The sequence below is a fragment of the Centroberyx gerrardi genome, chromosome 6 (assembly GCF_048128805.1).
Source record: "Centroberyx gerrardi isolate f3 chromosome 6, fCenGer3.hap1.cur.20231027, whole genome shotgun sequence".
Classification (NCBI taxonomy): domain Eukaryota; kingdom Metazoa; phylum Chordata; class Actinopteri; order Beryciformes; family Berycidae; genus Centroberyx; species Centroberyx gerrardi.
In genome coordinates, this window is record NC_136002.1 from 28,239,176 (window position 1) to 28,256,226 (window position 17,051).

A 17,051-nucleotide genomic window follows, 5' to 3' on the forward strand; every position below is an offset into this window, starting at 1 on the left:
ATGGAGTTCTGTGGCACATTGATCTTGGCAGGGCTAATATTGGCTCTGCTGTGGCTGTTTACTATGAAGAACCGTAGAAAGTATAATTTACCTCCAGGACCCACTGGACTTCCTCTCATGGGAAACCTGCTACAGGTGGACAAAAATGCACCTTTCAAAAGCATACTCAAGGTGAGCATTTTATGAATTCATTCTATGTTACACACTGGTATAACGTGGTATCCTGCAATTTGGCAAGAATAACTGAAGGCAGACTTCCATTCCACGAGACAAGTGACATTTGGTGAGGTGTATAAGGCACAATAATCTGATAATGTGTAGTTTCAAAACTTAAAGCTTTTAATTCAAGGTGTGTTATTAATATAATACATAGAGAATATTATTGAAAAAAAATATATATATTTTTTTTCAACTTTTTCCAATAGACTATTGGCATTGTTACACATCTGAATTGAAAGTAATGGCATTTTCATATGACTAATGTTGTATTCATATCAAACTTTTGCTGTTTTCAGGAATATCTGTCTCCTTTTTTACAGTGCTGTGTCTCTCATTTACACCTCCTTCCTACCTCCTCTCTCACTATCAGACACACACACACACACACACACACACACACACATGCTCACATATACATGCATACACACACAGACACACACACACACACACACACACACACAGTATCCACTTTGGCCAACACAAATGGGAAAACTAGCACAACAAAACACTATGTTAAAAAGCCTTTACTTAGTATCATCCTGTCATTCCCTTCCGTATGGGAGTTTTAGTGGTATTTATGGAGAGTTTATTAGTTAAAAACAGTCTGTGCTTCAAGTTTAGTTGACGGCTAAAACAAGGGACAGAAAGTTAGGACAGGAACTACCACCTCTGTTTCCAGGTAATAAACCATAGATTTGGATGTTAGCCTGGGTTATAACAGTGTAAAGAAATGTTGCATTTTCCAGCCCTGTTTTCACATTATTAAATAGAGACTAGCATGTCTGTTTACTGGTAATAAACAAAGGTTTTATGTGGATGTTGAGATGAGGGTGAATTGAAACAATTGGTAATTACCACTTAAAAAATTGGTTATTACCCAGTAATATGGTGAATACCTCGTAATTACCGCCTAAAATATTAAGCAATTACAATGTAATAATGTTGATATTACATCGTTAATTATCATTAAATGAACAGTAATTACCAAGTAATGGTGGTGTTACCCTGTTATTATCATGCTGTAATGTAAAGTGCATTCATAAAGGAATAAAACATATGTTTTCTGAGAGGATTAACACATCTACTGTGTTGTAAAATACCAAAAACTAAGTTTTCTTGTATCTTTGCTTGTAATGAAAATTCTGAAAATACCAAATGGCATCCATCTCACGGAAAGACATCAGAGTCCAAATACAAATTCTTCTTATATATGAGCAGTTAAATTGGAATGAAAATGTTTCTTGCTATAACAAAGAATGTGTTGCTCCAGCTCAGTGAAAGCTATGGACCTGTGATGACCGTGCACCTGGGCTGGCAGCGGGCTGTGGTTCTGGTAGGATATGACACTGTGAAGGAGGCCCTGGTGGACCAGGCAGATGACTTTGCTGGCAGATGGCCAGTGCCGTATCTACTCAAAGCTAGCAAGGGCTATGGTAACACAGGACGCCTTACACTGTCATGAAACATATGTTATGTTTTTTTTTTTATAGATGTGTGACTTCTACTCTCTGTATCAAAATGGCTATAATGTACTCTACCTATCTGTAATTGGTGAACACCCCCATTTATTCTTCACATTCCATCTTCTCAGGCTTGACCTTCGGTAATGGGGAGCGCTGGTACCAGTTGCGACGTTTCACCCTGACAGCACTTCGAGACTTTGGGATGGGACGCAAGGGGATGGAAGAGTGGATCCAGGAGGAAGGCAAGCACCTGGTAGCCCACATTGATACATTCAAAGGTGTGTACGGTTTTCAGCTGTTGACATCCAAGTACATATATTTTACACAGGGTTGATTTATCAGAGGATCATCATTTAATCTGTCAAATCAAGTTTATTTGAATAGCCCTTAGTCACAGTTACAGTCTCAAAGGGCTTCACACACCCACATTTTAACACAGTAAATGAAAAATGAAAAACGTAAAACAAAATACGACACTCCACAAAATCTCGGGGGAAACAATCTCAGGGGACACAGAGGGAGATCTCCCTTCCAATACGGTCAGGCATGCAACTAGTGCTGATAGTAGGCAAACAAAGATTAAATATTGATAGCAAAATGGAATATAAACAAAATACATAGAGTATGGATGCTCTGCAGTTGTCTCCTTTGATCCGTCCCTCTTTTTCAGTGGCAGTGTGTGCAATGTAAATATAGAATATGTTGCACAACCTGCTGTAACACAGGGCTAGGGGTCACGTTGAGAGTTCACTCAGTGTTTTCCCTTCTTCCTCCAGCCACACCCTTTGACCCCACCTTCTTCTTGAGCTGCACTATGTCCAATGTGATCTGCTGCCTGGTGTTTGGCCAACGCTTCAGCTACGATGACAAGCAATTCCTCCGTCTCCTCAACAACTTTAATGAAATTATAAAATTTGGCAGTACTCCTCTTGGCCAGGTAAGAGGAAGTGGCACTCAGGAAGGGAAAAGGAAAGGCTGAAGAATGTGGTCCTGCAAATCCTTCCCAAAATAACACAAAAAGGCTCCAGGCACACAGAGTCTATCTGTGGGAGTCAATCGAGGGAAGGTGAGAGAATAGGGACAGACAGCTAGGGTTGTCTAGTTATTATCTTGTAACTTCCACTACCTTTCCTACTGCTTTCCTGTCTGCTACATTATGTGTCTCTCGCCCATCCCCGTCGTAACATCAGCTTATAGGCCCCGTAGACATGGCACTTCTTGCAGGTGTAGGAACCCATCTAACCTGAATTACCTGACTCGCTCCAGCAGTACTACTATTGCTGGAGGACTCTGGAACTGCTAGTCGGACGTTAAGAAAACTGAGACCATCTCAGCCCAATCCCTCCACTTTCTGGCCCTCACAGAGACCTGAGACGATTATCAAAACCAAGAACGCCAAGTCGGTACTTGTGTCCTTGTGGAGAACGTTCTTCCCAAGTTGTCTTGGGGAGAACGATCTTCTCATGAAAGTAAGCACAGAGAAGCTTCCTTGCAATTTGAGATGGACTAATGGGTGGATGGATTAATTAAGACACACAGCTGTAAATTTTCCCAGCTGTTAACTGGCTCTGTACTGTAGACTGCAGCACTGCTCGCCTTTGTCGCACTCAATCTTGGGGCTTTCAATTCGTTCTTGTCGGTCAAGTCACTATCCGATGCATCCTTGATATTTTGAGGTTGGCAAGGAAACTTCCAGGGTTTCTATCCGTCCTCTGTCCTGTCGTTCTTTTGATTTGGAATCATGCTTCGGCGGTTAGATATTACGTAAAACGCACCACGGAGGACACAAGAACACACAAGAACGCGTATTGATAATCAGCCCTGGATCATACCTGAAAATATTGCCACTCCTGCAGCCGTCTCGGCTGCTTATTCTTTTTCTCACACCCCCAGAGCCTCTGGCCGTGGGGGAGGCACTGGACTCCTCATTTCACCTTATAAGTGGACTCATACTGTCCTTCCTCTTTCACACTTGTCAATATTCTCCCTTTTCAATTTGATGCAGTTTCTGTATCTCTTCATGTCAAGTTCAACATTGTGGTGATGTATGGCCTGGTCAGCTTGGTGACTTCCTTGATGAGATGGATGTCCTTTTCTCCTTTCCTGAAAATGGCACTCCACTCATTCCTCTGGGTGACGTCAACATCCAGCCAGAGAAACTGCAATTATGATCTCTGTCCAGACCACGCACTCTTAACACCGATGTCCCTCAGGGCTCCTCATTCTCCTATCACTGCTATGCCGATGACACTCAACTCTACCATCTCACATCTCTTCAGGTTACACCTGGACTCCACTTGAATTAACCTATTAACCTACAAATGCTACTTATTCCTATTAAAGGCTTAGTTGATGAAGACTCTGATATACAGTTGGTTTGACTACTGTTGACAAAATGCATTTATTGTAAGTCGCTTTGGACAAAAGCATCTGCTAAATGAAGTAATGTAATGAAATGTAATGTAATGTTTTTATGTATTAGCAGAGGATCTGAATGACTTAGCAGAGGATGGGTTTGCAGGAATCAAGAATGATGTCCATGTTCAATAGTCAGTATTATTATCTCATAGTACACTACTGCAGTGTACTGCAGTGTACAGTGTACTCTGTACAGCTGTAACCATATTTTTTGCACATAGTGATAGAATGCTGATTATAATTGTGTAGTTACAGTATGCTGTGTACTGTATGTGTTACAGTGTCCTCTCACACTGAATATAAGGTTGTCTCAGTACTATGGCTGCCTGTATGCACTGTGGCAATTACACTCTGGCAGGTTTGGTAGAAACAGGCGGAGACAGTATTTTCCAAAACATAAAGGGTTCTTCATTAGTAAAAAGTGAGGGGAAGGGATGTGGAGGAGGAAACTAACTCAGGTTCTTCCTGGACCTGGGCTGTCGTGCAGGGGGAATAACTGGCAGGGCGGCACCTGGGGAACACACAGAGAGGTTGGTGAGGGAAAGGGAGAGGGAAGGAGGGAAGTCCGGTGTCCGGCTTGGCGTCTGTTCCTGTTGCTTCTCGTCCGTGCGTATGTCTTTGTTTCCGTCAGGATTGGCCACTGTCTTCAGCAATGCAGAAACAGAGGTCCATTGCCAGTATCAGCATATACTAATTACAGTGTCTTTCTTGGCGTGTTCGCTTCCCCCGAGAGCTCCGGCGTCATCTCTCGCACACCACTGCTCTGACTCTAGAGGAGACTGGCTTGCCTCTATCTTGCAAGGACATGATTGTTAATTGGGCCCCAGCTGTGTTCTCTCTAAGTCTGCAGTAACTGAAGATGGAGGTACTGGCCCTTGCATACCTGGCCGAGCCTCCTCTCAGGCTGGCGGTGTCCACGGTTCTGAAGGTCCCCTCTAGAGTCAGTTGTGTGTCTCCCTGCCGCTGAGGCTCCACAGTACTTATGTTACTGCATCATTGTCTTCAAGACAAATTCCTGTGCATGTGTTGTACTTGACAGCTGAAATTATTCTGATTCAAATTTCAAGTTTCAATCAAAAATGAAATATCTGCCAATTGAAAAAAAACTGTGACAGCAACCTCTTTAAAATCAAAGCAAAACTAAGTATGGATTATGACGTTATTGGTTAGCTTAACATATGTCGTTGTAAAATAGTTCAATTACACAGCATTTTGGAATGAAACCCTTCAAATATTCAAGACTTTTGTATGTCATATTCTAAATCCTGACAAACACACCTATGCATCCTGGCTCTCTCTGATTACCTGCCATAGATGTATAATATCTTTCCCTGGCTCATGGAGCGTCTGCCAGGCCAGCAGCACATCATGTTCGCCCAGATGGAGGAGGTGAGAGAGTTTATCAGGATGAAGATCCAAGAGCACCAGGAGACGATAGACCACGGCTCCCCGAGAGACTACATCGATTGCTTCCTCACCCGACTCAATCAGGTTGGATAGCACTTGAAGATCATTTGTCCTTTTGAGTAGTGGACCTAAGATGTAGCTTCTCAAATCCAAGCAGGGTAATTGAAGAGTACAAAAAAACTCTATATCAATTTTCAGAAAAAAAAAAAAATTCCTGAACAATACCCAGCATTTCAATGAGATGGAGAGCACTTACCTCCGCCAACACAATGCAATTATAATGCAATCAAGATATGCTAGTTCCACATGTCGGATTTTCACCAAAAGTGAATAATTTCTTCCATGCCCCATTACCTGCTTGTTTCACATCAGGAGATGCACACATTTTCATCACTCTATCTGAAACAAGACATGAGGTATGCCTGTTCAAATTGTTGCCACTTTTAAGCATTTTAGCCGATTATCGCAACACCACATGGCCAATCAGCTCTATATCTGTTCCGTTTCCATTAGGGCTGCTCTTCTTACACTGTACCAAATTTTGGAAACATTAGCAGGGCAGTTATGTCTAAACCAGAAATTAGCTCTCCAGTGCCCCAATGTTGTTTGATTGGGCCAATAATGGATGGTTTGCCTCTTCTTATGTCTGCGGATAGGCACACAAAGTTTGATGGTGTTAACGTGAAACCCCCGTACATTATATGCCTTTTTGTGAGAAGCCACGCCTACCACCACGCCCCCCTTTGGCTAATTGATAAGTTAATCAGTTCTTCCTTGGCTCATGACAAATCTTTCCACAAAGTTTCATGCAAATCCATTGATAATTTTTTGAAATATCCTGCTAACGGACAACCAAAAAATGTAATGGGGCGAAAACATGAGGTAAGAATGAGTAGTTTATGGGTAATGGGTGATAGCTAACAACCTGAATGCTCTTCCATAATAAGATTAATAATAAGATAAGATTAACTTTGAGGCCAGGAATCATTTGGGCAGTACAGGTGTAATTTTTTTAGAACGAAACTGTTAATTTGTTCCAATTTTGTGATTTTAGGAAAAGGACAATCTCACAACTGAGTTCCACCGTGACAACTTAATGTCGACTGTGTGGAACCTGTACCTTGCAGGAACAGAAACCACCAGCACAACTATGAGATATGCACTCAGTATACTCATCAAATACCCCAACATACAGGGTAGGTCTCCTGACAGAAGACTCAGTCAAAGAATATCTACGCTTTCTTGGTCTGAACACTTTATGGTCTGGAATTGAATCATCCCCTTGACACACTTGCCTAATGACATTTATAAAAATAGATTTTAGTGTAAATTGTTTACTCGCAAACCTAGAATTATGCCTATCCGCTGTCAAAAAATGGATGTCATGTAACTACTATAAATGCCAACAAAACTGAGATGCTAGTTGTTGGCCCAAAAACACAAAGGCCTAAAAATCTTGTTTTACTCTTGTCATTGTCAATGCCCATGTTCTTGTCACTGTTTTCCCGGCACCTATTGCACTTTCAGCTGTCCCTCGGTGACACAGCCCGCCCAAGGTTTCTTCCATTTTTTTTCCTAACAAGGTTTTTTCATGGGAGTTTTTCCTTGTATGCACTGAGGGTCTAAGGCTATAATCTGTTTTTGTGTGTCTTGCTTTTCCCAATGTTTGTCCTATATCTTTCTGTTCTATGGTTGATTGTTGATCAGTAAGACCTAGTTAGGCTCATTCTCTGTACAGTCCTTTGAGACATGCTTGTGATAAAGGGCTATGTAAATAAACAAACTTGAACTTGAATTGTTTGCCTTGCCCCTTTAGAGCGAATGCAGCAAGATATTGATACTGTCATTGGAAAAGAGCGTTGCCCCAATATGGAGGACAGGAAGTCTCTCCCCTTCATAGATGCAGTCATCCATGAGGTGCAGCGTTTTCTGGATATTGTCCCCTTCAGCCTCCCTCACTATGCACTCCAGGACATCTCTTTTAGGGGCTATACAATTCCCAAGGTATCCTAGTTTCATTATTGTTCTCATTTTCATCAGTTGCATCATAGTCTACATATACAAAGATTGCAGGCTTTAACATGATGTTGAATAAAAACTAGGGCTGTCAAACGATTCATTTTCTTAATCGCGATTAATCTCCGAATTTCAATAGTTAATCGCAATTAATCGCGTTTTTAATCGCATGTTTACAATTCCATTGTTTTGCATTTCAAAACAGTTTTCAAGTCCATATTAACAATGTAAAGCAATTCTTACCAGAGTGTCTTGATTGGAAATCAAATGAACACAACACTTAGATGTAGTGCGTGTAGGCGATTCGCACATTCTAAAATAGTGCTTTGCCGGCTTTGGCGAAGCGGTTGCCCGCTAGTCTGATTAACGTTAGCACCTGTATGTTTGGCTCGTAGGTGGTAGCTCAAACTCGAAGTACTTCGGTTAAATTTGAAATTCCATTTGACACAAGATGCATATTACTTTTGATTTGTCAACTGAGCCGTCTGGGAGTCTTTTAAAGTGAAACGAGCCATTCAAAATCCCAGTGGTGTCGTTGTTTTTATCCATCACCGTGATGTGAATTACACAGGCAACTACACAGCCAGCAGGATGCAGCAGCAATCCATGGCGCTTGATTAGCCAACTAAGGGTGTGCAGAAGGGACAAAATAACATGCGATTAAAAACGCGATTAAAAAAAAAAAACGCGTTATACATCTGAAATTAATCGCATGCGATTAACGCGTTAACGCTGACAGCCCTAATAAAAACATTACATTTCAGAGAATTACTATATGCCTGTGTATAGTCACTTACATAATCTTGTCATCTTGTTATGATGCCCTGTTTCAACAGGGCACAATGATCCTTGTCATGCTGCACTCTGTACTGAGAGAGGAAAAGCAGTGGGCGACCCCCTGGTCCTTCAATCCCCAGCACTTCCTGGACCAGAATGGCAACTTTAAGAAAAATCCTGCATTCCTGCCATTCTCAACAGGTAAAGCACAAAGACAGAACTCAGAAATGTATTTTAAAATTCACACACAGAGTTTCAAAATACAGTATATAACTAATGCAATGATATTTCTCTGACAAAACTGTGGTGAAGTGGACTTCAACCTTTTTGGCATTTTGTGCTATGAGGCAGTTAAAATGTCACGTACTGCCCCTTTACAATCACAAGCACCTGTTCTCTCATGCAGTGAGTTTGTGTCTCTCCTCAGGGAAGAGATCCTGTGCTGGAGAGTCTCTGGCTCGCATGGAGCTTTTCCTCTTCCTGGTATCACTGTTGCAGCGCTTCACCTTCACCTGTCCTGGAGGCCCTGACAGCATAGACCTCAACCCAGAGTATAGCAGCTTCACCAGTGTGCCCCGCCAGCACCAGATCATTGCCACCCCCCGGTGAGCAGATCAGGAGATCCATCCAGAGCATCTATCATGGCTTGTGGCCCAGAGGCTCATTCATCTGGACCTCTATAGTTGTGATACAGCGGTAAACAAATGTGTACAATGTTCATGCTTGCTGTTATCTCTCTGAGGTGACAGGAAGAAGCATCAGAGACTTCAAGGTTAAGGAACGACTTCTGTTCAAGCATAATTTCATGAATGCTCTTGAATGTTACCTTTCGTATATATTACAACCCATTCTTGATTTCTGTATTAATCATTAACATGCTCTATCATGCAACAAATATAAGTATGTGCTTTTATACAAATGGCAACAAATAAATTCCAGTCTGAGGGAGTGGTGCAGAACAGTGTGTGTTAAACTTATTAAAGAAGGCATATTTCCTTGTGTCACATATTGTATAAATACATTTTTATTGGAAGAATATATTTGTAACGAAGAATGATGTCAAAATTAAATGCAATTGTCCTTATGTCCTCTTAGAACACATGAGAATTCAATGTCCAAGGTTGAGGAAATAAAATCTTCACACAATCACCACAATCCACTCCACTCCTTAATTCCAAGTGTTGATTATACGTGTGGTTCTATAAGGAAATTAAATATGAATAGCTTGGTCAACAGCACAATCAAAGAATGCTAACATCACTTAGCAGCATCACAATTACCAGAAAATAACTAACCTGAATTGCTTACTGACACCTCACATTATAATGAGCAACTTAAAGCACAAACTAATGAAACCCCAGCACAAGTACAAAATAGTTATAAAAACAACAAATACCAATAGATGCATTTCCAATATGAGGCACCGAGTCCAACGTTAGCATGTTGGCTGCTTAGGTAAGTGCTAGTTTGTGAAGGTCAAGGTCATGGTATGCTAACCACACTAGCTGTTGTATTAGCAACTTGATAAATGTTCACAGAATGCACTAAACAGCCCTCATAATTGCATTTAGTAAAAAAGACACATATCAGTGATATGATAATGCTCATCTCAGTTGCACACACAAACAAAATACTTAAGACTGGAGCAAACAGGAACACAGCAGCATACATTATCCATGAAGAGAAAGGAGGAATTCTGGGTTTAAGTCACACGTGACATGAACACATGAATTATTATAGGCTAGTACATGAATTATGAATTATTATAGGCTAGTATAGTGATTAATTTTCAGTAATTAATTAAAAGAGAAATAAGTAAAACAATTTATAAACCGATTAATTAAAATGCTATTAAATGGCCCATTTAATAAAACTATTTATAAAACGATTAATGAAAATGCTTTTAAATGCCCCATTTAATAAAACTATTTATTTAACAATTAATTAGATGGGCAAATAAATGACAGAATTTATAAATCGATTTGCAAAATGCCATTTAAAAAGACATTTAAAATGTACCTTTTATTTGTTCATTTACTTATTTATTTTTGTATTCTTTTTCCTTTTCACAATTCATTTTGGACCATACTTTACCATTAGCCGACTCTTTTACTTAAAGCACAAGCACTGAGAGTGCCATGCTAACAGTAATAGCCCCAAAGCTCTCATTAAAGTAATTTAATATAATTGACTAATCAAAAGAGAAATAAGTCAAACAATTTAGTAAATTACTAATTCAAATGGATTGAATTAGTAATTTGTCAATTAAACTTTTTTATAATAATCAATTAAATGGGAAATAATATAATATATACATTTAATAATATGATTTCATAATTCTTTCTGTAATCCATAAATAAATCACTCAATTTATAAATTAAAAAACAAGACATAAATTTAAATTCGTCCTTTCATTTTTCCATTTCCTTATTCGATTTGGAAGCAGTATAAAAGAACATCTTCTGCCTTTTGTCTATTGTTCATTTATTTTGATATATTTTTTTATTGTTGCCAATGTATTTGTCAATATTTGTTAATTTATTTATGTTTACAGAACACAAGTAACAAATCATTTATTGGTTGATGGAAAGATATATTTGTGTTTCTGTTTATTGCATTCATACATATTTGTGATTTGTAGTATTTATGTATCCTTTTCAATTTATATTTCTATTTGTGATTTCTGACACAGATTTCCTTCCATACAAGGGGCGTCTACAACACACATGGAGAGTCACATGGTTCACCTTTGGCTTAGTGCAGCAGACCTGCCAACTCTGTTCGATATAAACATGAAAATTCAGATATCAGATCCAGAGAGTAGCATTGCCTCTGAAAAGCAAAGAGGATAACAGAGTACAAGAAAGATCTGTTAACCAGCTAGGAGACAACTAAAAGGCAAAGTGGGATATTTTCTTGTAAACAGCATTATGGAGTTGTCTAGCACATTGATCTTGGCAGGACTAATCTTGGCTCTGCTGTGGCTGTTTACTATGAAGAACCACAGAAAGTATCGTTTACCTCCAGGACCCACTGGACTTCCTCTCATAGGAAACCTGGTGCAGGTGGACAAAAATGCACCTTTCAAAAGCATACTCAAGGTAAACATTTTTAATTTATTTTAAAGATATCACTTTATTAATCCCCTTGGGATTTACATTACACATCGAGGTCTATGCTGGTACAACAATACATCCTGCAATCTGACAAGAATAAGTGAGGACAGACAGGCTATTGTCATCTGTTTTATTTTGAGTAAAAAATGAACTTCCTCTGCATACGAGCAATTCAGTTGTAAGGTTTTTTGCTCTAACAAAGCATGTTTTGCTCCAGCTCAGTGAAAGCTATGGACCTGTGATGACCGTGCACCTGGGCTGGCAGCGGACTGTGGTTCTGGTAGGATATGACACTGTGAAGGAGGCCCTGGTGGACCAGGCAGATGACTTCACGGGCAGAGGACCCCTGCCATTCCTGCTCAAAGCTACCAAGGGCTATGGTAACACAAGATGCTTTACATCTGTTGTCACTGTCATGAAATAATTAGTTTTGTTATAGTTGAGTGATCTAAAACGTTTGCTCTCTTGCGTGCTACCTGTAGCTGTTTAACAAGTCTAATTTATTCTCCACATTCCACCTTCTCAGGTTTGGGCATCAGTAATGGAGAGCGATGGCGCCAGTTGCGACGTTTCACCCTGACAACGCTTCGAGACTTTGGGATGGGACGCAAGGGGATGGAAGAGTGGATCCAGGAGGAGGGCAAGCACCTGGTAGCCCGCATAGATACATTCAAAGGTGTGTAGGGTTTTTGACTGTTAATATCAAAGTTCACATATTTTACACAGGGTCGTTTTATCAGAGGATTATCACAATCTGTCAAATCAAGTCTATTTGAATAGCCATTAATCACAGTTACAGTCTCAAAGGTTTTCACATGCCCACATTTAACACAATAAATGAAAAATGAAAAACAAAAAACACAAATTTAGACCAACCTTAGAGAATGAGAGAATGAGAAAAAGGAAAAAATTATTAGGAAAAAAAATGGAAGAAACTTTGGATAGGGTTACTCAGAGAGGAACCCCCCTGCCACGTGAAATAAGCGCCAAGAGCAGGCAAACAAAAATTAATAATTGATAACAAAACATAAAAACACACAATTCTGAGGACACATGAAACAGTGGTTCATGTTGCACAACCTGCTGTAACACAGGGCTGGGGGTCACGTTGAGAGTTCACTCAGTGTTTTCCCCTCTTCCTCCAGCTACACCCTTTGACCCCACCTTCTTCTTGAGCTGCACCGTGTCCAATGTGATCTGCTGCCTGGTGTTTGGCCAACGCTTCAGCTACGATGACAAGCACTTCCTCAGCCTCCTCAACATCATTTCTGAAATTCTAAAATTCGGTAGCAGTCCCCTTGGCCAGGTAAGAGGAGGTGGGAGTCAGAAAGGGAAAAAGAGGAACTTAAGACTGAAACTGCAAATTGTTCCCAAAAATGATGGTCCAATCAATTACAAATAGTAAAATCACTATTATAAAACAGATAGCCCCAATCCTCAGTGCTGATTGACTAAACATTTGAAGCCTTTGTAAAACACTTGATAATCACATGCATAGTTATTAATTTATATATCAATGTGCTTGTACGCACCCAGACCTCGCTCGTCCACATGAATCTTCCCCACTTCAGTGTTTACACTCCTATGCAGAGGTCATAGAGTTGTGATAGATGGCAAGCGTATAGCTCCGGAGGGTCCTGGCCTTTAGAGCGGGTGGCCTGGCCCAGCACCTGCCGTCATATCCTAACTTCTTAGAAACAAACCTATGCAACCTGTCTCCCTCTGATTACCTCCCATAGTTGTACAATGTCTTTCCCTGGATCATGGAGCGTCTGCCAGGCCATCAGCACACCGTTTTTGCCCAGATGGAGGAGGTGAGAGAGTTTATCAGGATGAAGATCCAAGAGCACCAGGAGACGATAGACCACAGCTCCCCGAGAGACTACATCGACTGCTTCCTCACCCGACTCAATCAGGTTGGATAGCACTTGAACAGCATTTGTTCTTTTTGAGTACTGGACCTAAGATGTAGCTTAGGTGTAATTGAAAATATACATTTTCAGAAGAAAAAATATTCCTGGATTATTCCATCCTCAAAAATGGACGCCAGGAAGCACTTTCTCAGTGTAGATATAAATTTTTGTCAAACAATGGATGCCTCATTTTTGGAATTAATCTGTTCAATTGTTCCAATTTTGTCATTTTAGGAAAAGGACAATCCCACAACAGAGTTCCACTATGAGAACTTGGTGTCTACAGTGTTGAATCTGTACCTGGCAGGAACAGAAACTACCAGCACAACTATCCGATATGCACTCAGTATACTCATCAAATACCCCAACATACAGGGTAGGTCCCCTAACAGAAGACTCAGTCAAATGTTTTTTTTATGTGGTCTAAATTCTTTCTGGTCTGGATTTGAATCAGCCGCTTGAAACACTTGCCTAATGACATGCATAACAATAGTTTTGAGTGCAAATGCTGTTCTGTTCTATGGTTGATTGTTGATCAGTAAGACCTAGTTAGGCTCATTCTCTGTACAGTCCTTTGAGACATGCTTGTGATAAAGGGCTATGTAAATAAACAAACTTGAACTTGAATTGTTTGCCTTGCCTCTTCAGGGCAAATGCAGCAGGAGATTGATACTGTCATTGGAAAAGAGCGTTGCCCCAATATGGAGGACAGGAAGTCTCTCCCCTTCATAGATGCAGTCATCCATGAGGTGCAGCGTTTTCTGGATATTGTCCCCTTCAGCCTCCCTCACTATGCACTCCAGGACATCTCTTTTAGGGGCTATACAATTCCCAAGGTATCCTAGTTTCATTATTGTTCTCATTTTCATCAGATAGTGTAAATGAGCAAAGATTGCTTTAACAAGATGTAGAATAAACATTACAAAACATTACATTTTAGAGAATTACAATAAGCCTATATAGCCAATTACTTAATCTGTCTTATCAGATAGACATGATACCTTGTTTCAACAGGGCACAATGATCATTCCCCTGCTGCACTCTGTACTGAGAGAGGAAAAGCAGTGGGCGACCCCCTGGTCCTTCAATCCCCAGCACTTCCTGGACCAGAATGGCAACTTTAAGAAAAATCCTGCATCCCTGCCATTCTCTGCAGGTAAAGCACAAAGACAAAACTCAGAAACGTCTTTTAAAAATTAAGTTTCAAAATATATAAGTAATGCACTGACAAAACTGTGGTGAAGTGGACTTCAGCCTTTTTGGCTCATACCCAATTATGGGCAATGTTGTGTGCAAGCTAGCTAATAATTAAATAAAGGATGTAAAATGTATTACTGAGGGGGCATTGAGTAATTTATGACTTTTATTGAACTTTATTAGCAACCATTGCAAAAACTTGTCTCCTCCTACACAAGTCTCTGGCACAGCCCTCCCGTCCCCTTGTATTACGGTTGCTGGTAACTGATACAAACATTAAAGTCATATTTTCACAAGAGACAACTAAGCTAGCTAATAAGGGCGGAGAACCAAGAGGAGGTGTTGTAAAACAGAGCACAGGACAGAAAGGGACTTTTGAAATCCAGAAATCTCAGTGCCTGGCGAAGTAATCATTGACCCATTGGCTCTGATCAAGAAACCTATCAACCCCCTGCAGATCAAGCGCCCAAAACCACAGGTGAATTTTGAAGCCAATCCGGAAGTGGCGGCAGCGGCAGCGGCAGCTCCCCTATTGTCCCCTAGGGGCCGGCTCCAAAAAGACTCCAAACCCAGCCCAACTCCATGCAAATCAATGGGACCACAGCCCGACTTTTCGCAAAAATTATAAAGTCAATAAATTTTTTCGACAAGAGGTTATGGCCTCAGTAGCTAATTTCACTTCTTCTAATGTGTGTCATTTTGTCAATTTTCAAAATAATTGTGTTAACATTAACATTAACAGGATATAATGGATATAAAACAGGGTTGTTTTCCTAGTGATTGAAAGGTCGCCTGTTCAGCACTTATGGGCCAGTAGTAGGCAGCGCTGTGGCTTTCCATACAACCCGAATTCCACCCTTTGCCTCGCTTTGGCCGCTCTGGCTCCAAAAAAGGTCAACATGGCAGCGACCATAAACACAATCTCCAGGCTTCAAAACGGCCCTTCAGAAGCCAGTGGGTGACGTCACACTCACTACGTCCATCTCTTTTTACAGTCTATGCTGCAGATATATTAGTCATTTTGTGCTATGGGGCAGTTAAAATTTTGCATATTGCCCCTTTACGGCCCTGCTCCACTACAGCCATCGGGCATCAGCCATCGAAGGAATGATTCCTTTAAAAGTACTGAACGATGCTCCCCTGTTCGCGTTACGTTCGTGTTGCTTCCGATTGCGTCCAAGCTGAAAAAAATAGCTGAGGTTCAATTCTTGATGGCTGACGCACGTGTTCTCCCGAATTGAAATAAAGAGAAATAAAGTTGATATTGGTTGTTTTCTGATGTATCCATTCACAACATCACGCGCCCTGTAGAGCAGATTGGCGCTATGCTGATGGCAACACAACGCAGTGCCTGTTTTCACATGCATAGCTTTGTTTGTGACTGTGTCTCTCCTCAGGGAAGAGAGCCTGTGTTGGAGAGTCTCTGGCTCGCATGGAGCTTTTCATCTTCCTGGTTTCACTGCTGCAGCGCTTCACCTTCTCCTGCCCTGGAGGCCCTGACAGCATAGACCTCAACCCAGAGTACAGCAGCTTCGCCAATCTGCCCCGCCGGCACCAGATCATCGCCACCCCCCGGTGAGCAGACCAGGAGCTCCATCCAGAACATCTTCCATGGCTTGTGGCCCAGAGGCTCATTCACCTGGACCTCTATAGTTGTGATACAGCGTATAAGTGTGTACAATGTTGATGCTTGCTGTTATCTCTCTGACGTGACACACAGGAGCATCAGAGGCTTCAAGCATAATTTCATGAATACTTTTGAATGTTATCTTGTATATATTTTCATTTTTGTTTGTATTTTCAACTCATTCTTGATTCCTGTATTAATTGTTAATGTTTTCTCATGCAACATAAATAAATGTATTTTGCTTTTATACAAATGGCAATAAATGATTTCCAGACTAAGAGAGGTGCGGGACAGTGTGTATTAAACATATTAAAAAATAGGTATTTTTTCTTTGTCACATATGCGGTATTTTATAGTAATGAATTGTAGGTTTCACAGCCTTTTATATCTATTTAACACCAGCCTGCACGTGTGCACCTGACCCACTTGAATACATGTGTTAAAAATGACCCAGTAACACAATGGGTGTATATATTTTTTACAAAGGTAATTTATAGCCACTGTTTGGTTTTCTTATCCTGCACAAGTTCCAGTGAATCAATCTAAAATATCTGCGTTACAGCTCCTTAAATTTAGAATTGTAGCTATTCCATACAGGCCTACCTTGTCCATGTCACTAGCCCATAATGTTGTTTTTTATTCATGTTTAAAGTATGGGTTGAAAACTGGTAGCATTTAGAAGCTTTAGAAATTTTGAATGGATTCTATACAATGTTGTGCACACGTTTTACATGTCACACCGGTAATCAGAGAATGGAAAGGCTCTGAGCTGTGATATATTACCATGCTGTCCAACAGTCACATAACCCTGTGCTCCTTTATTCTCTCTGGACTCTATAATAACAAACCTTTCAAGGTTGGTTGAAAAAGCACTAAGGAACCGGCTCCACTACTAAGG

General features: G+C 40.6%; 2 protein-coding genes across 3 annotated transcripts; both read left to right on the forward strand.

Moving 5' to 3' along the window:
* Positions 1-9,370, forward strand: LOC139922067 (cytochrome P450 2F3-like). Its single transcript, XM_071912514.2, has 9 exons — positions 1-171; positions 1,490-1,652; positions 1,811-1,960; positions 2,459-2,619; positions 5,415-5,591; positions 6,562-6,703; positions 7,324-7,511; positions 8,360-8,501; positions 8,728-9,370. Exons 1-9 carry the CDS (start codon positions 1-3, stop codon positions 8,907-8,909), a joined length of 1,476 nt encoding a protein of 491 aa, XP_071768615.2. The 3' UTR covers positions 8,910-9,370.
* Positions 9,371-11,230: 1,860 nt separating this feature from the next.
* On the forward strand, positions 11,231-16,361 carry LOC139922089 (cytochrome P450 2F3-like). 2 transcript variants are annotated; one of them, XM_071912538.2, is made up of 9 exons: positions 11,231-11,401; positions 11,634-11,796; positions 11,943-12,092; positions 12,562-12,722; positions 13,156-13,332; positions 13,564-13,705; positions 13,978-14,165; positions 14,344-14,485; positions 15,924-16,361. In XM_071912538.2, exons 1-9 carry the CDS (start codon positions 11,231-11,233, stop codon positions 16,103-16,105), a joined length of 1,476 nt encoding a protein of 491 aa, XP_071768639.2. In that variant the 3' UTR covers positions 16,106-16,361. The 2 variants fall into 2 exon arrangements, with proteins under 2 accessions (XP_071768639.2, XP_078140114.1); XM_078283988.1 differs by lacking the exons at positions 13,978-14,165; positions 14,344-14,485.
* Positions 16,362-17,051: the final 690 nt, after the last annotated feature.